The 27234-nt window shown below is 39.1% G+C and overlaps 1 protein-coding gene across 2 annotated transcripts in view; it reads right to left on the bottom strand.

Annotated features, from left to right (window-relative positions):
• Window positions 1-23639, bottom strand: part of SLC1A2 (solute carrier family 1 member 2) — a 33698-nt gene extending 10059 nt beyond the window's left edge. The window contains exons 1-4 of one of the 2 annotated variants that reach the window (XM_053448595.1): window positions 23207-23639; window positions 3076-3215; window positions 1960-2112; window positions 547-797 (exon numbers count right to left, since the gene is read on the bottom strand). In XM_053448595.1, coding sequence (XP_053304570.1) covers window positions 547-797; window positions 1960-2112; window positions 3076-3215; window positions 23207-23223 — 561 coding nt within the window. In that variant the 5' untranslated portion in view covers window positions 23224-23639. Of the gene's footprint in view, window positions 1-546; window positions 798-1959; window positions 2113-3075; window positions 3490-23206 lie in introns of those variants that run through there. The other variant, XM_053448594.1, reaches the window with a different exon arrangement.
• Window positions 23640-27234: the final 3595 nt, after the last annotated feature.

Genomic DNA, 27234 nt, shown 5'->3' with positions numbered 1-27234 from the left:
TTTGTAAAGTAATTTGCCCTGCTACCACTTTTTTCTGGTCCTAAATGTGTCCAAACCTCTTAACTTCAAGCTGACTTCAGAATAATAAAGCGCCTCCATTTTCTATATTTATTATACGTCTCTTATAGCAGGGACTAGTGTATTTCTCCGGATTAAGCTACTTAAGGTTGTCTTCTCCTGAAGACGCAATCTTCTTATCTCAAGCCCCTCTTTGTCTTGTTAGGTTATATTTAGAATGTACTCCATTGTAATTTTACTTGACCAATAAATGACTATTCTCATTCAGGTGTTTGAAAGATTCAATAATAATTGAATATAATTTTAATCGTGACCAGTAGCACACGCCACTCACTTTTAGCTCTACCATTAATGTATTCTTCTAGCTTAGTCAATGGCTTCCTCATCTGTTCCACCAACAAGTTCCTCCTCCACCACTGGCTTCGACAACCATTTTCTGTCCTAAGTCATAGGTCCATTACTCCCAGCAATTTAATTTGCATACATTTATGTTAACTATAGGGTTTTTTATGTATGGATCCTTCTTACCTGTTGGAAACATGCCTGTACAAGGTTTTCTGGGAAGAGATTCCGAATAAGATCCAGAAAAGCATCTAAGCTAGAGACGTCATCGTTTTCCTGACCCTTTCCAAGTTGTTTCTTTAGTTTGGGGTCACCTGGATGAATGGCCAAAACCAATATGACCCCCAAAATGGCAGCAATAATAGTGGTAACCATATAATACACCATGGCTCTAGTCCCAAGACGGCCACTAGACTTGGCATCTAGCCCAGCCAGTCCTACGAAGAAGAAAGACAAAGTGATGACAACCTTCCAGAGCACCTGAGATGTGTTCAATGTAACATTTCTAGACACTGCACTCATTAATTCTACCAACCATGCTATTAAGGGACCACCACTTTCCCAAACACAACCTTTTTATACCCTCATTCAGAAGTGGTGCTACAACATAAGCATATATCCAAGGACCTCTTATTCAATGTTATAAACAGTAGGAACTCAAGTTATGCATAAATATTCTTTTGATTACATGCATTGAGGCCCATTAAATCATTTTTATGGATTGGATGTTCTTGAGGACAAGGAGCATGAGCCCGCATGGGCTTCTGGAACCTGGAGGTTTATTTACGTTCTAAAGCAAGGGTTCTAGAATCTCCATCTTTCTTTTAATTCCAGCTGTTGCAAAGGAATTGATGGTGAGTTGTAGCACCGAGCGTACAGATGTTTTATCTGTTTCACGTGCTCATTTTTAATTGCTGCCGAGCGTCAGATTCACTCGTGGTCGTCGTGATTAGTGGCCTGCGTGGGAGAAAGGCAGATGTTCCCTTGTTTCAATTTTGCTAAGTGGGAGCCACAGCGCCCAAGCTTCTGAAAGCAGACTAAGGGGAAGCAGACATCTGCTTCATTATATCGTTCGAGTGACTTTCAGTGACTCAAAGAAAAGTAAAAATGAAATATAAATGGTGTAATTATTTAAAAAATGATCCCGGGAATTATCTATATTCTTCTGCAAGGAAGCACAAGACCAGGAAGTCTTTTGATAATAAGTCTACTGTATAGAGCCAACACCATAGATAATGCCAATCCTTTAGGCCAGGGAGGGGACAGACGGAGGTTTGGCAGATTGGTGGAAAAAAACAAGAACATGAAATATCTATGAATATATATGAAATGTGCTTCTCTCCATATCGTTGCACACACGGCTCTTTTACAAATAAGGAGCCTACAAAGGACTCTTTTTATGGACTTCTTTTTTCTCTCCCTCCATCTGCAAAGCATAGGAGAATACTCTGGATCAAGGGAACATCGATATGTAGATTTACAATTCCCGGTGGTGTCATTATCTATACATCATTTGGAATTATTACCCACCAAGCAACTTGGCTCGGCAAATGCCTGGCTCCCGACAAATCACCAGATATTGTCAACATTCTGTCTTACCTGTGATTAAACTGGAAATGATTAAAGGCAAGATCAACATCTTTAGCATTCTCATCAGTATGTCCCCCGGAAAGGCTATCACCATGATAATGTCGGGGTGGATTGGAGATGCAAGTCGGAGCACCCCACCAAACACCGCTCCTAGAATAACGCCTGTAAGGGGAATACACGGTCAGCCATATAACTATAAAGACCCCGCTCCTAGAATAACGCCTGTAAGGGGAATACACGGTCAGCCATATAACTATAAAGACCCCGCTCCAAGAATAACGCCTGTAAGGGGAATACACGATCAGCCATATAACTATATAGACCCCGCTCCTAGAATAACGCCTGTAAGGCGAATACACGGTCAGCCATATAACTATATAGACAAGAGAGTCAAGAGAGATGACCCAACTAGAACATGGAAGGTACAAGTTGTCTTCTGTATGCTGGGGGAATGGCTTGAGACATCATACCTTCTAATATTCCGTAAAAAAAGTCAATAAGAATAATCATAATGCTTATATTGAACAAAAACAGTCAGTCGGAGAACGTCTGGTATTCATCTGATCACCATTATAAAGACCCAGTGGTCATGTGGACTCGGTATATATATATATAGTTAGTTAATATTTCATAGGTGCATTAGAAATGTAAAAGATTTCCAGTATGGTACAAATTTCATAGACTTTTTACCCAAGGTTTGTCTTGCCAAATGCAAAGTGCAACTTTTACAAACTACTAGTAAAATGTCTCTGCCAATTGTCAAGTGGGACATTAAAAATTTACAACATTCTATTAATACGTCTCCGTCGATGATCACATTGTAACGTTACCCTTTCACAGCAGATCGGGGACTCTTTCTGCCAAGAGTCGAGCGCAGCATTTAAACATTTTCTTCATATTATCAAAATGACCTTTTAAAAATGTTACTCTAACTTTCTTTTAATTTTTGTGGAAGTTTAAGGAAAATGAACCGTGTGTTATAAATTGGCATAGCCTGATTTGAACAACCTTGGAAATAATATTTTTGGGGCATCTTGGATTTAAATCTGTCTGGGTCAAGAAATTTTAAACAGTTAAAAGTTTTAATATGAACTATTTTAGGTCGACATTTTGCCCAAAACGTACCCAAAACTGTGAGTGTCAGTAGGAGGTTTCCTCTGAGTTTTCTGCATATTTTTAGGCAAGGAGATCTGGGGCGAACTTCCTCCGTCGTCAAATGGCTCTCGTGCATGCGCACCTCCACTTGCTTGGGTGTGTTGTTGGCACTACGAGTAAAAGGAAACACATGTATAAAAGGCATAATACACATGACACTTTATATTTTTGTTTTTATTCCATTCTAGGACCATTTTATACACTATCATTTAAAATTTTTAAAAGTAACATGAAATGAAAGAGAAATCCAGCGCAGACGGGGTTAATGTTGTAAATGACTATTGTAGCTGAAACGGCTGATTTTTAATGGAATCTCTTTATAGGCATACAGAGGCCCTTTATCACTCCCATCACTCCTGTGTTCCAATGGCCCTTTATCACTCCCATCACTCCTGTGCTCCAATGGCTCTTTATCACTCCCATCACTCCTGGGTTCCACTGGCCCTTTATCACTCCCATCATTCCTGTGTTCCAATGGCCCTTTATCACTCCCATCACTCCTGTGTTCCAGTGGCCCTTTATCACTCCCATCACTCCTGTGTTCCAATGGGCCTTTATCACCCCCATCACTCCTCTTTTCCAATGGCCCTTTATCACTCCCATCACTCCTGTGTTCCAATGGCCCTTTATCACTCCCATCACTCCTGTGTTCCAATGACCCTTTATCCCTCCCATCACTCCTGTGTTCCAATGGCCCTTTATCACTCCCATCACTCCTGTGATCCAATGGCCCTTTATCACTCCCATCACTCCTGTGTTCCAATGGCACGTTGTGCTCGCTGATCCAAGTTTAAGTTTAAAAGGTAATTGATGGTTAGAAACCCCTTTATAATTACGTTACAGCCAGAAATTTCCTTGTTTTCCCACAAAAACAGCTCAGTGACCCCAAACTTTTAAATGGCTGTGTTAACGACAGATATATATTTTTTCTAAAGTGCACAAATTATGTGATATTTAGTACAATGTATTTCATGTAGCAGAATACGGCATGATACAAATTCCATTCCTTCAATTTAATTGACAAAAAATAGTTTTCTCTTATAATGCATTGAAGGATGCAAATGCAAACAGTCTTTAAAAGTAATGTAATATTTTTGTGGGAAAAATATAAAAAACTGTTTATTTACAAAAAATACTCATTATATTTGAGGGTTATTTGATGTTTAAGAGGAAATGCCAGGACGCAGCTGATCTGTAAGCGCGAGGCCCGCGTGTTTGCCAGTAAAAAGCAGTTTGAGTTATTTTGCTTAATTTACTTTGTATGCACAGAACATCTGTCACACATTTCAGCGATTACCATGGAAACGCAAAATTAAGCCAGGACGTTTATAGCTACTGTCATTCATTCTATTTATAGAGAATACAGCGATTGTCAGCTTTTCGACAACATACTTGCAGGCGATTGCTAATTTCAGAACAAAAATAATCGACGTGGCAGGGGGTGAGATGTCTAAATGTGTCACAGAAGCGAAGTTGTACATCTGTGACAAAATCTGCATTTACGAAAACATATCAGCTCATTAAACGCCACAAAAGAGAATGAAAGAAACAGCTGCGCCCAATTAATAAAAAATTATATATATAGTCTTAAAAAAGCAGCAAAAATGCATTATTTTTAATTATTTTATCATATAAGAGTTTTTCATCCAGTTACGGCACTGTATACGAACCTAAATGTTGTGTTTAAAAGGTTTAAAAAAAAGTTGTACTTTTCCAAAAGATTTAGAATTTGTATATATTGTTAAAAAAGCCAATAAGTAAAAAACCCCAAATATATATATATATATATATATATATATATATATATATATATATATATATATATATGTACACTGTTTAAATGTTTGTGGCCACTTAGACGTTTCCTTGTTTTTTAAAGAAAAGCACATTTTGCTCAGCGCAGATGGGGTTAATGTTGAAAATGACTATTGTAGCTGGAAACATCTGATTTTTAATGTAATCTTTTTATAGCCATACAGAGGCCCTTTATCACTCCCATCACTCCTGTGTTCCAATAGCCCTTTATCACTCCCATCACTCCTGTGTTCCAATGGCCCTTTATCACTCCCATCACTCCTGTGTTCCAATGGCCCTTCATCCCTCCCATCGCTCCTGTGTTCCAATGGCCCTTTATCACTCCCATCACTCCTGTGTTCCAATGGCCCTTTATCACTCCCATCACTCCTGTGTTCCAATGGCCCTTCATCCCTCCCATCGCTCCTGTGTTCCAATGGCCCTTTATCACTCCCATCACTCCTGTGTTCCAATGGCACGTTGTGTTCGCTGATCCAAGATTAAAAGGCTAATTGATGGTTAGAGAACCCTTTTTTGTAATTATGTAACAGCCAGAAATCTCCTTGTTTATCATGAAAACAGCTCAGTGACCCCAAACTATAATATAATATAAAATAAATAAAAATGAGGAATGTTATGGCAGCGGTTAATGAGACAGTGTCTGCGTACACACGGTATCAATGATCCAGGGGTGCGGTACACCAATATAAATACGGGGTGCACCTCTATTCTACATATTACAGTCAAAATATTTTAGCAACACTTAACACTTTAAAAATAAAGTTCTCTGCTACCTCACTGAGAAAAATGCATATGGTCTTTATGGTTTTTTACATCAGGAAAACAGGGGGACTTGATAGGCCAAAAGGTTCTTATCTGCCACCAAATTCTACGTCCACAATTTCCAACATTGCGCCATAACAGAGGAATCAGTCTGATAGGAAGACAATTTCCCAACAACCTTTTGGTCAGTAGGGTGCGGTTGTTAACCCTTCTGGGCACAAGTGAGCGCGGAGGTCCGCATGAGGACTCACCTTTACAGTTGGGGTCCGCTCTAAGGGCAAAGGAGAGTCTAGACGTGGACCTCCTTGTTCCCTTCGGCCTAGAGGATACCAGCTGCACCCTACTGATGAGAGAACTCGAGGTGAAGCTCCACTTCACCATGGAGAAACTCCAGGTAGGGGAACGCCCCACCCACTTCCACTCCAAAAACAAGTAGCTTTCAGTGGGACCATCCACCGACATCAGCGGGACTGTCCATCATCATCATCCGGACTGTCCATCATCATCAGCAGGACTGTCCATCATCATCAGCGGGACTGTCCACCAAGACTTGAGATGTTCCCAGAGACATAACATAGGGCTATTAAGCTATTCTCGGTTGAGTTTTTTTATATGTTATGTCTGTATATATATATATAGCTCCATCATATTCCATAGCGCTTTCAAGTTTGCAAGACCTTCCTATACACAATTAAACTTTTTGTGGAAGTCCTCGTTGGACACTTGAAAACCGAGAAGGAAACGAACCCATGGTGTTTATTTTAAAGGCCTTGTGATATTTATGATATTATTATTTATAATTTTTATCTCTAAAAATCCATTCTGGTAAATACGGCAGTTAATTTTGCTCGTTTCCACGCGCTGTGATTGACCGCGTCGGCCTGAACAGAATTCCTCGCCAAGTCTTCTCCTGCAAGAATGTATTAAATTCACTTCTGTCTCCTGGGTATGAATGGGAAGCAGATCTCAGCTATTATGAATTACCAGCCAACGGAGACTAATAGAGGGTCATGGACTTTATTAACAAATAAAAGAGACTTCCCTGGGAAATCGCGAGCAGAGCTGACGCTCGTGGGGGGGGGGCAGCTCCAGTATTATTTAGACGTGTTAAACAAGCGAAGCACACGTCTGTATCAAGGTCACCTTCATGGACCAGCAAGTTTATCATAGAAACATAGAACTTGCCAGCAGATCAGCCCAATTTTTATTAGGGGTCCCCCTGCTAGTCCTACCTACTGGCATTACGGCTCAGTGAGTGAACGCTGGATTCCACCCATTAATTAATGAGAAGTCCCATTTTGATTGGCGTTGCCATTGATGTATTTTTTCATATACCAGCCCTGTTCATTTACAGTTTTATATAATAAGACAATCCGTTTTAGTGCTGAGAGGGTGGTAGATAAGTGGAACAGCCTCCTGGCAGAAGTGGTAGAGGGTAATACAGCGAGGGGATTTAAACATGCATGGGACAGGCATACGGCTCCTGAATCTAAGATGAGACCAGACATTAATTGCGCAAGTTAATCAAATAAATCTTAGAAGATTTGTCATGTTGTTCTTTCTTCTGAAATCACTTAAAAAAAAAAAAAAAACTTTTCCGCCTTCTCAGTTACTACGGCAACAACCAACCAGGGCAAGCTTTTGAATCACATGATAAATAAGTGTTCCCAGCAAAAATAAAATATAAATGAGGCGAAATTTTAAATTTTTTTCTGGACATTCGTCGGAGCCAAAACTGATATTTCTGATGCTGCGTTTCGGTTCCATTTTTTTTTTAAAGAATAAATAAAAATTCAGCAGAGTAGGTGGAACGGCACCTTTAAGAGTACTTTTCCTTGTCAGGAGAGGGTTTATTGCGTCTGAAGGCTTAGCGTGTGCCTTTTATTCGTGGTCACAGCTGCTCCTGACTTCTGCGTGCAGCATGGCACAGGATCCACGCCATCTGTTATGGGATACGGCCCGGTAACCCACAATATGCAGGAACATTTGCGGGATGTGCTGTTATACGGATGTGGTGTTTGTTTAGCGGGATTAATTATTCCCTCTCTTAATCCCAGAGCTCGATGTAGTAAAGCACAACAAAGCATAACGCTCTGAAATGATTTATTATTATTTATCGTTTTATATAGCGCCATCATATTCCGTAGCGATGTACAATGAAATGGCCGAACGCAGGAATTTACACGACAGGCAATACAGGAGGTCTGAAGTGGAATCTCATAGTCACTTCTTATTTTTGCTTAATTTTACTTTTTTTTTTTTTTTTTAATATCTTCAATAAACACTTTTAACCATTTTTGTGCTGTACCGTTTACACAAAATATTAACTGCATTCTCTAGTATGAATTAAACTTTAGCAGATCTGGAATTTTAGCATTTCCATTAATGATCCAATCACAGAAAAAAAAAAAAAAAAGAAACGAAAGGCGCTTTTTCACTTTTTATGGCAACAGCCTATCAGTGGCTGCATTAGTGTCATGTGACAATTTACCATTCCTGGCAAAAAAAAAAAATAATACAAAAAATTCAGTGGTTAAAGAATAATTGCTGAAAAAAAAGATTGGACATTCAGCAGAACTATGAATAATGTGTCTAATGATAATTTAGTTACAAAACGTGTTAAATTCATCAGAGTAGGTGGAACGGCACCTTTGATGTCCACCCAGCAGAGACACAGAAGGCATGACAGATAAAGTAAGAACGGCATAAAGACTGATTCGTTTTCTTCTTGTCATTGGAAAAGAAACTAATATTTCTATCCCATGGATTCCTAGCTACTCCTAGGAGCTAGCATGTGGCATCGTGTCTTGCCACCATTAATGAAGACACCTAGAGAACCACCATAAGAAGAAGAGGAGAGCTCCTCGTCATGAAGCACACCAGCCCTAGAATCCTTGCCACTGGACCGTCGGTGATATAAAATACGGGAAACGAACAAGACTTTGGACTCATTCTGAAAAGTTTGGGCAACGAAGGGCCCCCCCAGAAACCGGTTCCACATCAGGGCTCAGTAAGGAGAACGTTTGACATCAAGGAATTCAAGAGATTCCATTTTCCCCACTCAAGGTTGAGTTTTTAGATCAATCCTGGGGCAACCAAAGAAAATCTCTAGTGAAAGGGTCCAAAAGCACGTCCATCCATGGTCCACATTTATTAATTTTTGTGATTCTCCTTGAACTTGACAGAATGACAAGGCCGTCTTGGTTAGCACCATTGGCACGTGACATACTTCCAATAACGCTACACAACGGAACACATAGTGCGATCTAGCTGGGGCACAACTATTTTGAAGTTAGTTTATGGGACACATTCTTTTTGTGTCTAAGAAGCTGTAAATCTGTTGTTTTTTATTCATTCGCCTAGTTCCCAATGCAAAATAACGAACACACAAATGTCGCTAGAGGAATGCATTAAAACGAAGGATATACGAGTCAGGATCAGCCACAGAAAGAGCCATCCATCTCAGGGGGCAGAAGGAAAGGCCAGCTACAAAAAACAGATCTCTGGGCTGAGTGAAGGGATTTGGGTGCAGAGAACACAGCCCTGTGAAAATGTATTTGCCCCCTTCCAGATTTCTTCTATTGTTGCTTATTTGTCACATTTAATATAAGACAATGTGAATAAACACAAAACGCAGCTTTTAAATTATGATTTCATTTACTGAATGTAAAGAGTTCATCAAAACCTATATTACTCATTTGAAAATGTAATCGCCCCATAAACCTAAAGACTAGACTAGTCTTCGTGTTTGTATTCCACGAATATTCGCCCGTTCCCGTGTTCGTTTCGGGTGAATATTCGGATACATTCTCCGTGTTCGGTTTTTCTTTTCGTTTTATGCCTGTTTTCTAGCAGGGGTTAATACGGGGTTAACGCTGTAACAGTTAGCAGCAGCTTTGGCATCAACAGTTAAAGGTCCGTAAGAGCGACTTTTGGTTGCAGGAAGAGGAGGTTCCTCTGGCATCAACCAATGAAGGGCAGCTGCTCCTCATTGGTGGATGCCAGAGGAGCCCCCTGCTGGCGACCAATAGAGTCGCTCTTACAGACCTTTAACTCCTGACGCCGAAGCCATTGGTCTCCCAAGTTGCTCTGAGGTGTACCTTGCCCTGCGCTTTACCAGGGGGACTGAAATCCCTGTTCATCCCAGGCCAAGTTGCTCAGAGCGGTTGTCTTAGACTGAGCGGTTAATTATACAGCGTTGTGGAATATGATGGCGCTATATAAAACAAAAAATAAAACAGTAACTGATAATACAAACATGGCTCACTATCAAAATTGGCTTTCACTTAAAGATTGCAATCGGTTTGGGATAGAACACGAAGATTCCAGTAACAAGTACTTAATAGGTAAGAGATAAAAAAAAAGACTCCTTGGAGAGCAGTTCCCTTTTACAGGAAATTGAATGTTTCAATACAATCTAAAGCGTAACAGACATTGCTGACATTTTCTGAAATCGGCCACAGGATGAGAAAAACGTTAACCTAAAGTTTAATTTAAAAGGGGACGTATATTTATTTCTGCCTGAACACAAGGTATCTTCACCCACAAAACGGACAAGTAAAGGGTTAAAACGGAATTGTGATAAAATGGCTTGTTCTTGGATGCTATCCAGAAAAAAAAAGCTCAAAAAATCAATTTATTAACAGTTAGTATCTCGGGTAACAATCAATGCTATTGATTTATGGTCCTTGACCAGTAGACCAATTCTGCAGTTGGTTTCAAACGTTCTATAATAGAATTCCTGCTCTGGTCGTGTATCAAACAGGACAGAACTTCAAAATTCCTTTAGAACTTTTAGTAAAAACCATTGGATTGGAGCTTCCAATAGCAGCTAAGCTGTTCCAGAACGACATTACCAGCGTTACTGACCTGGGTCTGTAGACCTGGCTCTCCCTCATGATCCCAACGACAGGTGTTATGGCAAAAAAAAAAAATAAAAACATCAAGGTATTATTTCAAGCCATGGCTTAACCTTGCATCAGCTCCATGAATCAGAATTCCTGCCTAGGATTTCATCAGAGACGTGTTTCTCCTCCTCTCCACCAATCTCAACGTTGGGTCGGAACTCGGCGACCTACACCTTTTCGGCAAAAGATGACGGAGATGACGGTAGAGCAGCTGCTCAAACACACTCTTGTTTTCTAATCTCTTTTTTTTTTTTCTTGCTCCCTGGAGAATGTTCTCTTCATTTGGGAGAAGTCAATACTCGGCAACTATAATTGCTCCCTCGGGGAATTTGCTTCTACCTGATGTTCAGGCACATTTTTGTGGGTGTATCAGAACATTCTCATGTTTCTTGATTTAATAATAACATAGTGTACGATACACAAATCCTGGCATCCCGCCACACCAGAAAGCAAGAGGTTGCAAATGTATTTACTGTTTCGTTGGGTAGGAATTGTCGAATCGCTTATACCTGGCATGCTTCATCTGACACCTTTTAATATATAAATAATATATAAATATATATATTTATATATACAGTATAGATATATATATAGAGATACATATATACACATACAAACATACTGTACATATACACACACGCACACATACACAGACACACACACACACTGTATAGATTTGGCAACCGCCATATGAAATGTTGCCGATGAATGTAATATAATATAATCTACGAGGGTAAAGAAAATATATGTGATTGTGAGCAAGACTCTGTCTCCACGGAGCTCTGTTTTGTTTGTGATAAATGCATATAAATCACCCGACACACAATATAAGGTAGGACAAGTCCCAGTTTTATATCTAAATCACTTTGTACATGGAATAGAATGGAGAAGGAGTATTTTTTTGTATTGTAAGGTTCTTTTGCCAATAAACTCAAAACTTGAGGAACGTTCAAGGTCTGTCCTCACCTCCAGCAGACTGCGGTGGGTGATCCGAGCTGCCTCGAGTGAATATCTCCAGAGTTAACGTGAGTGCAGGGGAAGCGATCCTCGCCAGCCTGCGGCATTTTGGCCGCTGTCCTAATCACTAGGATGTGAATCTGATACTCTGAGAAATAAAGGCTTGGCTTCAGGGATTTAACTGTATCAACGCTCAACGGAGCTAAACCACGAGTTGAAACATTTAATCTCACTGATTTAACTATGCATGATGAAGGTCCACCCAAGCAGACTTTCTACTCCACAAGGCGTAGTTACATTTCAAGAGATTCCACCAATTTGCCGCAAGCATTGAATTATGCTTTATGCAGGGCCACTGAGAAGGGCTTCTCTGGGTAACTAATTTTTATCCAATGCTTTAGTGAATAAACCCGAAAAATGTCCAAGACCACTGATGGCTTTTACCAAGGCCACACTAGGATGACAACCTAATTCCTCTCAAGTACTGTACATTCTGCATACCTCCATTCTGTACATTCTACAGCCCAAAATGCCCCAATGATCTGTATTTTATAAATTAAAGTTACATAAATAATTTATACTCCTCCACATGGGGCGCAAATACATAAGGGAAAAAACAAAAATAGTGTAATATAGTACGGAGCAATATGTGGGGTGTATAGAATGAATATGTGTGTATGAGCATGAATGTGTACCTGTGTGTGTGAGAGCATGAATGTGTACGTGTGTATGTGAGAGCATGGATGTATAGTTGTGTATGTGTCAGCATGGATGTGTAAGTGGGGTGAGATGGAGTGTGTGTTAGTGAGTATGAGTAACTGTGTGTAATTTGTGTGTGTTTACATATGCTGTATGTTGGAAGGGGGAGGCAAAGGGCAAAGACGGCACAGACCAGTTGTTGAAGTTGGGGGGTCTGGGGAAATTTTTTGCACCATGGCCCCGTGGTTATGCCCCTGCCCAGAACGCCTTGTACTCCCAGAGAGGCCGGCTTCCTTGTTGAAGAAGGAATTCCTTAAAGACATCTACATATGGGATTAGAATAAAGAACAGGAAATCCATGCGCGACCAAAGCCCGAGAAGGACGTGCTCGGAATCCGTAACACTGCTTAAGAACAATTGGCCATTTTAGGACGGGGACAATAAAAGTTCATTGAATTGCACCAAGGTTTCTAAATGTGAAGATCTCTGCTTGTGGCTTTTAACCCTTTACAAAACTGAAAAAAACACTTCTTGACCAGCAAAACACAGTTCTGTTCAGATCAGCAACATTACATATGTTTTTATATACTCTAAAACTTCCTATGGGTTTGCCATATTTGCTTTTTTGGTGCCCAAATTATTGTCACCCAGATGGATCTCTTAAGCAAATTCCAGATTTAAACATTTCCCCTTTTATTCATCTTTAAAAAAAAATATTTTCTTTTTTCCTTCAAGGGTTAAAGGTTTTTTGGTAACATTTTTATTCTTAATTATCTCCTGCCAATGGATAAACATAGTGCCTATAATTAATTAACCTTACCTACAGCTATTTTACCTGTTAGCAGATCTGTTCTTTTATATCATACTAATTTTTGATTTCGAGGTTCTCTCCGTTCTCCCTTCCTCCCGATGGCTTTCTTCAGCCAATCAACAACAATCAGCAGTTTTACAACAGAGATAACTTAATGTTCTTTAATTAAGGAGGAATAATCATATAGACCCCCATGGCCATATTAGCATACTTGAGAACTTTCTAAATGACCTACCCTTAACCCTTTAAGAGCCCATCATGAAGATTCTATGTAGTAATTCTCAATTTCATATTTTAATATTTTAACACCTTTATATAAAATAAAAAAATAATAATAATAAAATAATAATAATAATAAATATATATATATATATATATATATATATTAAAGCTTGTTTTTTGGCATCCTCCATTACCTGTAGGTATCACCTGTAGATTTCTGAAATTATAGCAAAAAGTAGAAATGACAGAAATAAAATATTTTAGACTGCCGGATATTAAACAGCGCGTTTGTAAGATGAGGATACAGTAACTGTGTCCCTTTAAGAAAATGACATTCCGCATTAATACAGAAACGAAGAATACTATTTAGTGGATCTGAGTCTGAGATTTATACGCAAGCGTTTAGGCGGCTGTCACACAAATAATAAAACCCAACATATATGGTGTATCTTTCTGCATATAGCAGGGAAATAAATCCGCGGCTTTGGAGATTTAATCATACAGGAACCATCACTCATATTCACTGCGACCGAAACTCTGTCACCAACCCATTGAGACGCTCGCTCTCTTTGTTGACCGTCTCTCATGGGCCATCAAAAAAATGACAAAAAAATAAAATAAAACTATTGGAAATTGGACTTCACTTCAAAAAATACGGTCAACTTAAAAAGTAAACTAATGGCCGAATCAGCTTGGTCCACAGCATGATGGTTTTTTTTTTGAGAAAAAAGAAGAAAATAACACCAAAAGTGGTTGTTATATATTAATACATTTTTTATGTTCTATGGGATGTGACTTCCTTCTAAAATTCAAAAAATGTGAGAGCGCAAAAAAATATAGTTTCAATAAAAAAAAATAAAAAAAAATTCAATAAAATTAAATTGCTTTAATAAAAAGTATAAACAGGAGACAGACAACAACTAAGGGGTAATCGTAAAGTAAATTATCTCCCGGGGTGGATATCAAAATGTCTCCAAACTCATCAGAGCGAACAGCCCAGCTGAGCTGGATCGATTGATCAACGTCCCTGTGGAAAATATACTTATTTATTGGCAACCGATTTCCCTTAATCTTTCACCGCAGGCTATTAATTATTTGCTAAACTGAGAATTATACACCTGAAGCTGCTAATCAACCCGAACAATGAAGCCTACTATGGGAAATATGTGATATCCTAACCCCGTTACAATCATTTTTTTTCTCAGGAATGGCAAAAATGCTTTTTTTTTTTTTGCTTTTTGTCTTTTAGTTCTACAGCGGAACTAACCTGAGGTTTCTTTGCAATATATATCTATATTTTTTATATATTTCTTTCCATTTAATATAGATTTTTTTTTTACAGTTCCTTACTAAAAGGTGCAAGGCAGAAGGGTGATAGTATGTATGTGTATGTGACTAGTGACTCCATATTATATTTATAACACATTCTGGACCACCTAACACCATCCCCCCCTTGTTTATGGATAATCATTGCTTTTCTAGCTGGATTTCTATAATTTCACATTTCTGTTGAGTGGCTCTGATGTGTTGCTAAGTAGTGGCCCTATGTTGTTGTTATACATAGAACCACCAAGGGACGGGTCCGTGTCATGAAAATATCTTTTTTCTCAGTAGACCATCAGGAAAAGCCATTGGAATTCTGCATGGAATTCTTTGTATTTAACATAATTGGGGAAGACAAAATGATGGGGGGGGGGATTGTGAGCATCTTCCTAACTCAAGGTTGCATCCTTCTTGCTAATGGTCAGAAACAAGATGGGAGTTTTAGTCCACAACGGCTGGACATTTCTCCAGAACTTGGACCAAAATTACGTGACCCAAATCCTTGATAGTCATGTTATGTAGTGACAGCAGCTTACTTGGAGGGCCGCACTGGCACAGAGAGGTCCCAGGCCTACTGGAAAGACAGGAGAACGAAGACAAGGCAAGAAGTAGAGCTGTGGGAACGGTCGGCTAACCCAATCAACATTGAACGGACACCTGGTCGATCTCAACATTCATTAGCAACGTCCACTGTAGCTCCACTTATTGTCCTGATTAAGATATCGAACAAGAACGTCGACTCTCCTGTAGGAGCCTCCTGTGAATTATGACCCTTCTGTCGTTCAAAATAAAGCCATCGCATCTCCGAGGTCATCAGGTTAAAGAAGCAATCTAAAGGTCTATTTGGCCAAACACATTTATCTGTGAGAACAAATTATTAACGGCTGGGCTCTCCTTTATCAAAGACAAATCCACCCCAGGCTCCAATTGCTGGAAATTGGTTACCCAGGTAACCGGGGTAATTACATCACAAGAAATATTAATATTTCAGTTTTCTCTAGGAAAAAAATGTTAATAGCTTCCCTGGATTAGGGTCCAAATTTATGGAATATTTATAAAGTGTGTTATTATCTGAAGGGTCGTTTTAAGGAATTCCATTCCATGGTTAAAAATCCAAAATGTGTTTGGTCCTCACAGCTGTATGGAAACCAAGTGTCACTTCTCGACATGTCCACGGAGGAGATCATCCCTGAAAAACTGCCTGAAATCTGCTGAGTTAGTGAAACGCGTCTGGGACCGCTCCGGCGTACATGACTAATGTCTTGTTACTGCCGCGCTGTCATGTCTCTGTCATCTTCTACAGCTTATTAAAAGGGTTTTTTTTTTTTTAACAGAAAAAGTTGAAAAATGAATCTCTCTGACATGCGCAGCATTTGGAATTTAACCCAGAACAAAGCCTTGTTCCTTATGGGTTGTGGTGTTGTACGCCTTCTATGTTGGTTAATTACATATGTTAACCCTTCTAAATGTCAATAATAAATACATCTATTGATATATATATATATATATATATATATTAATACCATAATATATTATAAATACCAAAATTCTCAAATTTCAAAGTTCTCAAAACCTAAAATTCATTACTTTTTTGAATGTATATTTCTGTCTTTTCAAAGAACTTCCAAGAGGCCAATTTTCTAAAAAATGTGGAAAGCAGCTTTCTGTTAAACAAATAAAATAAAACAATATTTTTATGAAAAAAAAAATTATAAAACACCATCATCTATATGGAGTGTCATAAAAAAAATCTAACAAATGTATTGGAAAAATAATAAATATATTTTTCCGTTATTACCCAGCAGAATGTAAGCGGGGGCAGATGGTGTAGGTGGGGTGAACCTAGGGTAAGAGGGTATTTTTAAACAATCGAATAGAATGTAGACTTCCATGGGGCATTTACCATAGAAGGGTTATTGATACCTGTAGGCAAAGATTTCATCTTTAAGACCCCTGTTGTGATTGCAGTGCTACAAAAATAAGATTACATTTATTCTAGAGGTAAAAGCAGCAACAAAGTTACAAATCACACCAAGCAAATATTGTTTTTTTTGTTTTTTTTTTAGATACGGTGTCTTGTCTATGGGGTTCTAAGAGCATGATAGCTCTTATCGGTATAAAAAAGCCATTTTTTAAATAATTAACCTTTTAACAGAATGGTCAGAGAAGAGAAAAATGAAAAAGCTTCAGAACCTGGCAATTGGCAAGGTTAAAAACATTAGCATATGGCGCCCCCTGGAGGGCGTTTCTCATTTTTTTGAATGGATTATGCATTTTAGAGCCACGTGAATGACAAGTGTGGTGGGGGTCCTGTGTGATCCTCAGGACCGGGACTTTAGGCCAATAACTCCCCCACCCTCAGCAAATATAGGACTACAGAAGTAGAGGAAGGGCAGGTTATTAGGAATCGCCACATTACCCACTAGCGTTTACCTGCTGGGGTCTGCCATCAATAAACTTCACGTTAGTTTGAGAAGGGCTATGTTCTGGAGCAGGGTTACCCAAGCAAACAATTCCAGTTGTGTCTCCATCATGGAGTGGGCAATGAGTACATTGGAAACACTAGGCATGCGCCTAGTAATGGTGAAACATTGGTCAAGGTCTAGACGGACAGAGATGTCTTTCCATTGCTCCCCCTGGGAGTCAATCCCTTGGAGCCATTGCTCTTGCAGACCCTGATGTGTCTTTGTGAAGACTCTCTGACAGTATAAATTAATATAAAGTCAATTACATAGCCTGACAAGCCCCCGGTATCTGAAACTGGCCATCAGGAGCTGTTCTGTCCAAACCAAATATTCATGGCCATCATGTCTATTCACAATACACCAATCTTCTCCCAACTCAAAATGAAGCCCAAGTCTCCCCAAGAGGCTCTCCATCTCTTTGGTTAGTAGCCAGTGAGAGAGATACCGATACTTATTTATTCTGAATAATATATCTAGAATGTCTAGATAGGAGGAAAGCAGACTGTAGAGATCACAGACAGGAGTAACAGAAGGCGGTCACTGGAACCCACAAGGCTCAAGCACAGACAGAAGGTTAAAAAGCTCAAGAGACCACGGCAGAAGGGAACGTACAGACGGGGGCTCAGTCTGGAAAGGCAGTGACGTAAGACAGGAGCTGACATAACCAGAGAATAAACACAGTTCAGAGTTTTGTCAAGTTATTTCTAGGCATCAACAAAATTACCAATTCTGCTACCAGCCTGCTGTTGACCCCGAAGACATTGGCACAAGTCTCAAAAGGATAGGGTTGGGAAACACACCAAGGTGGTGGTTGAAACGCTAGAATTAATTAAAGGTGGCTTGGGTGAAGATGTACATTCTACCTCCAACACTACGATACTTATCTATCATGGAGATCTGCAAAGACATTAGAAGACGGTTGTCCTCATATCGCGGTCATTTTGTCTACGGTTACTCTGTGAACTCAAGGCTGCAATCAACGACATCTTCGCATTTTAGTTTTACTTTGATGTACTCCATGTTTCCATTGTTGATACCACCTTGCTGGTTGTTTAATCCCATCTGCTTTTACAATAGGGGAGGCATTTGATAAAGACTGGCATTAATTATGCATGTGAATGAGTTTTATACTGCGCTCTCTCCCACACACATGCGCAGTAGACACAAAGAGGCTATGTAACAAGAGATACTTAATGATCGGCGATACACGAGCATCACCAGGGAGCTGGCCAGTGGCCACTGACCCCAGAAACTGAAAAGTCAAATGGAGACATATGGACAAGAGGATGACATGGAGAGAGAAACAACAGACACTGATTACAAAAGCAGTGCCATTCCAGAAGAGGAGATGGGATACAGTTATTAGGTCACGGCTTCCCTCCCTAAGGTCATCATTTGTTGGCTAGTGATCTAAATGAGCGTATCTCTGAGCCAAGTGATATATGACCCTATCCCATGAAGAAACAACATCCCATTAGCCCTCACACTAGGGGGATCGTTGGCTTCGCCTATTAATGTATTGTGCCCTTCACCTCGGACATTGTCAGACTCACAGCTGGCCTCGTTGTAATTATATTCGCTCATTGTATCCATATATTAAATACCGTAGTCACATCTCAATGTATGGCGCATCTTTCCTTCCTTGGAAAGTATTTGAACCATCAGAGGGCAACTCTGAATATTTGAAAACAGTTACAACATGAGGTCGACTATCATTTGTGGAGCTGGTTATCAGGGCCGGCCCAAGACTAAATGCCGCCTGGGGCGAAGTTTAAAATGCCCCCCCCATTACCTACCCTTCCTCTCCCTGCCGTCCCCCATTATCTACCCTTCCTCTCCCCCCCCCGTACTTACCTTTCAGCAGTCCTGCGGTGAGTCTCCCTGCTCAGTCTCGGTGCCGGTTTGTAATGCTGAGCGCCGGAAATGACGTCATCTTCCGGCGCTCAACATTACAAGCCGGCACCGAGACCGAGCTAGAGGGCTCGCAGAGGAGAGAGAGAGGGGCGCCAAGAGGGTACTGACAACTTGGTAAGATAAAACCACTCGGCGCCCCTCTCTCTCTCTCTTCTCGGCTTTAAAAAAAAAAAAAGGGCTGCCTGGAGCGGTTGCCCCACTCGGCTTCATTGTTATCATTGGTAAACAGCATGGAAAAGGAGAAAAGTAATGAATCCCATGTAAATGTTACAAAATCTTTATGTATTGGTTAGTCTGGGATTCCGTGCTTTTTCTTTTATGCTCAAATTGTGGACCCCCGGTGCCTTTGGATAGACCAGAAATGAGGCTTCCAGTAAAGTGTAAGAGTGTGGCGTGCAACCATGTTATTATTATTGTAATTGTTATTTATTGTTTTAAATAGCTCCATCATATTCCGTAGCGCTGTACAATGGGTGGACAGGACATAACAAGTAGTATATAACATAATTTGACTTACAGAAACAACAGGTGAGGAGGGCCCTGCTCAAAGGAGCTTACAATCTAGACGATTGTATCCAATACCTGTCATTAATTCCATTCCCGGACCATTAATGTCTTACAGTAACCCAAGCATTACCCTATTAGCCAGGTACTGCCATTATGCCAAATTAGGACCCATTTTGGACAATAATCCAACGCAGGCATCAAACACATCGGCAAGAGGCATCTAAATGTCTGAAGAATGTCCAAGCGTTACGGTTTTCATTATCTCCACATCAACAATGAAGGTTCCATCAGCTGCTCACAGATTTAATGAGGCGTAAATTTTACATACAAGAAAATTCCATCTTGCTAACTTAATCATGCGCTGCGAAGGTCCAACATGACCCTCCGAGTAGAAAAAACTCAATTTAGTGTCTTGTGTTGGAAGAACCTCACTGAGATCTTAACACGAGTTGCTCATCTCAAGTAAGCTGAAGCAGAACAGTGCCTTTTTTGTTGAATAAAAACATTAATTTATCGCACTCTTCCTGTCTAGTCTACAGATCGCAGGAAGAATTAAGTTCCCCCAGATTTTCTGTCAATGCCATTTAAAATATCTGAATTTACATAAAGGAGACATTTAGTTATGGATAATAGAAGTCTATTTTTGTGTATAGGTTTGGCTCAGTTTCTCTGTAGGGTTCCTCATTAACCGTATACATCTTTTTTTGACTGTTTTTTTTTTTATCAATGGATATATTTTTATGCAAAATGGGCTGGTGCTACAATTCATCATTCCTGCCTGGAGGGAAAGTCAGTAGTGTGAAATGCAAATAACAAGTCCGCAGGATATCTCGATATCTATAGAGCTTCCAAATGACGTTTCTAATTTACGGGAACTTTTCAGATATCACAGATCTCTGTAAGGAACGGAGCTCTCCTGACATGGGCTTCTTTGGTTTTGCTGAATTATAGATAAAGGAAATTCTGAGTTTAATTCCCATTCTATTCCAGCGGATAAGATTCCATTCCCTATCCCCTTTCTCCCCATCGTAGGTTTGTCGGACTAGGCACCGCTGTCATCATGTCAGAGGGTTGACTTTTTTTTCTTCTAATTAACACAAAATCAACCAAGAGGAAGGATAATATGCGGTAAGAAACGGTGGCGCGCCTTGTCAACGGCCGACATACTAAAATTAGATACCTGTGAATTCTACCTGCTAAAGCACAGCTCGGAATTCTATGAATTTATTCCTGCCAGGGAAATAAACAGAGGGTGATTTATTAAGGTGGAGCAGGTGGAAAAAAATGGGGGATGGGGAATGTAACATTTTCTAGAACGTGGTGCAGATCTATGTGCTATTTTAGCAATAAATAAATATATAAAAAGCCGATTAAACGTGATTCTATGATTTCATGATGATATACACAGAGCAAGACCACAATGATTACTTTTTATCTAACTATTACTGTACTGGATGAGGGCACTAAACATATAGATATAACCCTAGGAGGTGGTCCAGGTGATGTTCACCTTATGAGAAGCTCCATCCACCAAGGGCTGAATTACATCCATGGTACAGTGGTTAATCAATGTATCATGATGCCCTATGCCTTACATCACCCTACCCCAATGGGCCCTTCCAACGTTGGCCCGCCAACCTTACTGGGGAAGGATCTTCAGGATGATGCCACAAAGGTCTGTGTCTTTTCCAGCACATATCTCTATGATGTTGCCCTTACATGGACCAGACAGTGAGGAACATCAGTAGATGACAGGGGACCATGGACACTAAAGTGGCCAAAATTGGTGTTAAATTGAGAAGCTGTACCATAAGGCTACACACATTGAGCTCTGTGCTGTGCTACGGGGAACCTGGCCTCCTTAGCCAGATGTCTCAGATGTCCTTCTTGTCACTCGGTAGCTATTAGATACATTGCAAGCTTCGGTAATTTAGGAATTAGCTGTTTCAAGTGGATTATCGATCAGAGTTCACCCTGAATCAGACGGAAGGTGTTCTGATTTTTACGGGCTCTGAAAACGTGTTTATAGATAAACCGCCGATCTTTATCAGAATTAACAAATAATATCAGCTTTGTTCCCCTCACCCCCTTCCGCAAGAACACTGAATTTGGCAGAAATCCCCAGAGTAACAACCTTACAATATAGAACCATAACAATAGTGAACATGGAAGTACCATTAGACTGTTACCATAGCAACTGCAGAAAGGCTGTATCCTAACCATAGGAACCGAACGAAGCCTAGAATGTAAAGGTTTAAGACATCAACACACACTTGTAAAGAATACACATACATCTTAACCTGCTTTGCACTTAATTTCACCCAAATTGTGAGCTTTGCTTTTTTTTATTTACAAAAATGTAAATTATTTTTTTTATAAAAAATCTATTGTTCAATATTAACATGATGGACATCTTCTATTATTTTATAAGTTATCATTATAATCATTTTATCATATAAAATTATACAATTTACACATATATATTTTTAATAATGATAAATTATGAAATAATAAATTAATAATAAAGGTAATCAAATATCTATCTACATATATACATATATATATATATATATATATATTTATAAACATAATAATGTAATCATAATTTTATTGTCTAGATGAACCACTTAATGGGGCAAAAACTGCACTAATTGATATAATAATGTGAAATATTTTTTTATTTTTTTTTAAACTCTTTGATTAGGTTCTATAATTGTTTAAACGTTAGAGATTCCCAGCAAAATTTATCTCCCTGCCACCTCTTAGACTGACTCGAAACACATGAAAATGAGATGTGATTGAATAAATATGCAATATGAATTGGCGTATTAGCGGATAGCCTAATCAAATAATGCTAAAACATATATCATGTGTGGCCCTTGCGCCATGGTTAGAGGGAGATCCCGGGAGACCTGTCCTATCAGTTGGAAATAATTGAATCATTGTAATTGCAATAGTAATGTAATAATAATCCAAATTCAATCTGTGTGTGTTATCCCCCCTTGGAAAGATCCCAGATCTGTACTATGAATGAACACTGGGGAGGAAAAAACCCTAAAACTCTTCTTCTTGCACCAGAAAATGTTTTGTTTTGCAAACATTCGTAATTCCTAAGAAAGAAAGAAACTAGCAGGTGTGTTAATAATCACTTTGGATAATTATTTATTGAGTTACGTTGTTGGTGGATTTGCAGATAATGAACAATTACATTGCTCAGGTTCTTATATTATTTGAATTCTCATCTAGTTTGAATGCAGCCAAGACATAGCCTTTTCCTCCTTAGATGTCAAAGCATGGGGGGGAGGTAAACAAAAGGAAGAATTAAGATGGAGAATGGGTTGCCTTGTACTCCTTCCAAGTAGTCCTGGCATTAAACCTCATATGAAGGGTCTAATTAATGCAGTTGACAGCCATCCAGGAGCACAATAAGGTTTCTCAGTAACCAGACCAAGAAATCAAGGGTCTGTGTCTTTTGTTTGTGGCTATACAACCCAATCTAACAACTGTTCTACAGAACGCTTCTTAACCCATTTCTGTATTCTGAGTATGTCCCAAGCCTGTAACAGATAGTGTTCTCCTTTAATGTGGACCACTGAGTCCACCACAATTGTATAGATCAAGTATCACCAAAGGAACCATTCACATCATAACCTGTAAACCACAGAAGAAGACATTGTCCATAAGATGTAACAAAATTGATGTAACTAAGAATTTCTCACCCTTCTGTTGATGTCATGTTGGTCCAAGGTTCAAAGTCCTAGCTTTGATCCACTTTAGATGATGTCAGGTAAGTTCTTTGCTGATGACATAAGATTCCTCCAATAATCCTGGGTTTTTTTCTCCTCCAAAAAAAAAAAAATGTCAGGGGAACAAGGTTTTGGTGTGTGTGCACCTGCTTCTAGATCAGTGTCTCTCCAGAAATCCAGACCTGAAATGACTTGAGGAGTCCACTGCCACCCCTGGTGAAGGCTGAGCTCTAGATGATGCCAGAAAGAGAAGTGGATCCCCTTTGATCCTTTGCTTTCTCCTGTTCTTTGAGCTGTGTGTAGGCTGGGGCAGGATTGGAAGCTTTCAGTGTTTCTAGCTGTGGATTTTCAGTCTATCCCTCACTATTTTAGGCAGAGCTGACATCACTGGCTGCTGCACCTTTAAATCCCCCAGTCTTCTGCTAAGAGCATGCATAGGAATGGAGAGACAGCTCTCTGGATCTGAGCTGGAGATCCCTGCTAAAAGGTGACAAATACCCTCTGCACTCTGCTGTCATTTAACCCTTTCCATTCCAACAACAACGAGATATGTTGTCAGACCTCACATTAGCACAACCCTTTAGCTTAGATTCATTGTATCTCTGATTATGGCAGAAATAATTACTATAGGAAAATCATGTAAATTCAGGGGAAATCATTATTTTGATTTGGAATGAACTCTTAGATCTCATAATAAAATTAAATATGTTCCCAACTTGGAATTTCAATTTGATTTTCTGTGTTATATGATAGGAGGGTTATAAACAGCTTGTTGGGGGCTGGGGCTCTTTGTTTGCTGCAGGGGGTTACCTCTGGTGGGGGCAGAAGACTGCGATTTCTGTGTATTTATAGGTCTATAACCCTTTGAGTGCTGGAGAGGTGAGCAAGGCATTATAATATAGTGATAGATGGGGGCAGGGAGGGGGTAAATATTTAATCCCAAATCTATGATGAGCATGGAGGAAATAATCCTTTATAGACCAATTGAATTAACCAAGTAATTGCCGGATCGTTTTATTTTTCACCACTGAGCAGGCATAGGCATCATCCTAGTGCTTGCTGCTACTGTTGAATCCCACCAAGCACAGTCTACCTGAGAACGACACCACCCATCACCCTCGGTCAATAATGGCATGTAACAACTCATATCACTCTCAGCCAATTGAAATTGAATCCAATCATGCACAGAATATTTGGTTGTTTTGCACTGATGCATAGTTACATTTATGAAATTCTAAATAAATCTACTAAAAAACACAATTCAGGGAATGCCACTCTAACTACACTCAGCCAGTGTTACAAGCCCAAGTCAGATCAGATTTATTATCTGCTACAGGCAGTTTCTGTTCCGTGATGTACTCAGATATGAAAGGGATCAATAATAGTAAATAGATATTCTTCAATTTTAAAGCATTGATTTTTTTTTAGCACTGTGCTTTTTCTTTTACTTTTGCAGCAAAGACAGTGAAATAAATTAGACAGTTTTCAGTCTATGACGTCACATTATCTGCAACATTGTTACTTTTATTCAGGGTTTCTATTATGAAACATTGCTGTTTAGGTTTTATACAGAATGAAGGGGAGTCATAATGTTTTCTTATTGGTAACTACCCAACCGGTGATGCAAATGTTATTATGTTATTTCTTCCATATGGAAAACAATCTATCCCCTTTCTTGGAAAATGATGGTAACTAATTGCCCCAAATCTATGAAAGTTCATTGCTGGGCCGCAATGCATAAATACATACTTGCCAACTGTCCCATATTTGCATAATTCCTTTTTGTAAAGGGCTTGTGTAAATGCTAATAAATGTATTTCCATATAATTTTAAACAGTAGTAGAAACAGAATTTGACAGCCGATCCCAACCAGTCGGCCCGTCTGTTCTGCCCAATTTTCCTACTGTAAAGACTCAACCCTTAATCAGTCGTTGGTCTCGTCTTAGATTCAGGAGTCATATGCCTACCCCATGCATGTTTAAATACCCTCACTATATTAGCCTACAAACCTTCTGCTGGAAGGCTGTTCCGCATATCCACCACCCTCTTTGTAAAGTAAAACTTCCTTACATTACATCTAAGCCTCTGACCCTGTTTTAGATTATGGCCTTTTGTTCCATCCACCTTCTCCTTTGAGATAAACTTCCCTCCTGTACTTTGTTAATAATGCCAGGTCTTGGCCTTAATGGGTGTTTAAGGGTTTTGAACTATTTAAAATTTAAATTGAGAACCTAATTATTAATGACACTGAATATTTAACAATAATTTCAATCATGCTTAGGACTGTGGAGCTGTGTTAGAGAAAGAAGGATTTGATGATTATATTTGCTTTGTATTCTATAATACACTGATAGAGGTTTATCTAAAGAGGGAACAAATTGGATATACAGAAAATCATTAAGTCTCTGGGATAAGAACATGGAATATATAATAAAAGGATAATAGAAATGTGAGGGTTCTGCTTATCCAGTTAAAAAATGTAAAATAAAAAAATAAAAAAATAGACAATTCTATTTATTAATTAAAAGGGATCCTGCTAATGTGATTGGCCATCTGATGTCTGAACCTCTACTGCCACCTAGTGGCATGTTCATGCAACCTCTCTAATTCAACATTTGCAGTGATATATTATTGCAATTTGTGTGCCAACAATTCTGTTGTCTTTGCTATATATAGAAATAAATGAAAGTTATTAATCAAGAGAAAGCCCTGAACCTTATTTCATTTCTCAATTCATTTTTCTAACCTCCTGTCAGCTAAAGCCTCTCTAATGTTCTTCTACACAGTCTGCTATACATTCTCACTCTATATGGATATACTTACCAGGTTCTTCAAGGGCTGCTGACATAGGATCCAGAAATATCTAATTTCTAATTTATACCCTTCCCAGGAATAATTCCTGGATAAAACCGGTCACATTTTCCTGCATACCACCCTGGCTAGGTTTAAAATACTATAAATTAATTGATATAAGTCGCTCTCTACCAATCACTTCGCATTGGCCAGGAAAAGTTCTATCCAAGATCATTTTAGTTTCAAACTTTTTTTCTCCTTTGTAACCAAATTTAAGCCGTGTTCCCGTTGCAATTATATGACTATGCTGGGTAGAAGAACATGCACATGCAGATCCACTGGCGGCTTTGCTATGTCGACTATATGACGCACTATATTATAAGTGTACTTTTTCTTTGTATAATGGGGGATCTTAAAGATCCCAAATATTGGTTGAAGATCTACATGTTATTTAGAAGTTCAATGGAGCTCTAGGCATTTTCTAATGAATCTTGTGAAATCTCAAAAGACCTAAGGGCTAGCGTAGCCAAGTGGCCCTTTATATCTGTAGAACTCTACAATTGTAACATAGTAGCATACAAAGTAACATCGTAACTGAGATTGAAAAAAGAGACACAAGTCCATCCAGTTTAAGTTTGCTCTCAATCCATTGTTTATTTAATTGCACTTCAATCATAAGTGTCTTACTATCCCGTCAAAGACCATCAATCCCTACATCTATTTCGATTTACAGATCCTTTTGTTTTGTGGTTAAGAAGTAATTTTGTAGCCTCGAAGAAAGGATTCTGCCGCAGTGTGATTAATAACGTGCTCGGTCCAAACATCTCATAAATAAACCACTGAATTCTTTCTTGGAATAAAGAGTACATTTAAAGACTCTTTTTTTGTAATATTAAAGGTATACAGACATCTCTTTGGATAAAGACCTAACATTCAAAGCAACAATGATCAACAGAACCCTACAGTATCAAATTTATATAAAAGCCCCACTTTTTCCAGCCACCTCTATATTTGTTGTTGTTTTTTTGGTTTTTTTTTATTAACGATAGCAGATCCACAATGTTTGATAGCCGAAACCCCTAACAATGCAATAATAAGGTAGCTTTAGGAGTTCTAATGCTGTATTGCATGTGTAGATGCTTTTATTAACCTGTCATCAGGGTTCCAAATGGAATGGATGTTTCCTTCATGAAACAAAGCCTTTTTCC

Source organism: Spea bombifrons, chromosome 10 (genome assembly GCF_027358695.1).
Source record: "Spea bombifrons isolate aSpeBom1 chromosome 10, aSpeBom1.2.pri, whole genome shotgun sequence".
NCBI lineage: Eukaryota > Metazoa > Chordata > Amphibia > Anura > Pelobatidae > Spea > Spea bombifrons.
This window is presented reverse-complemented; position numbering and strand designations above follow the sequence as displayed.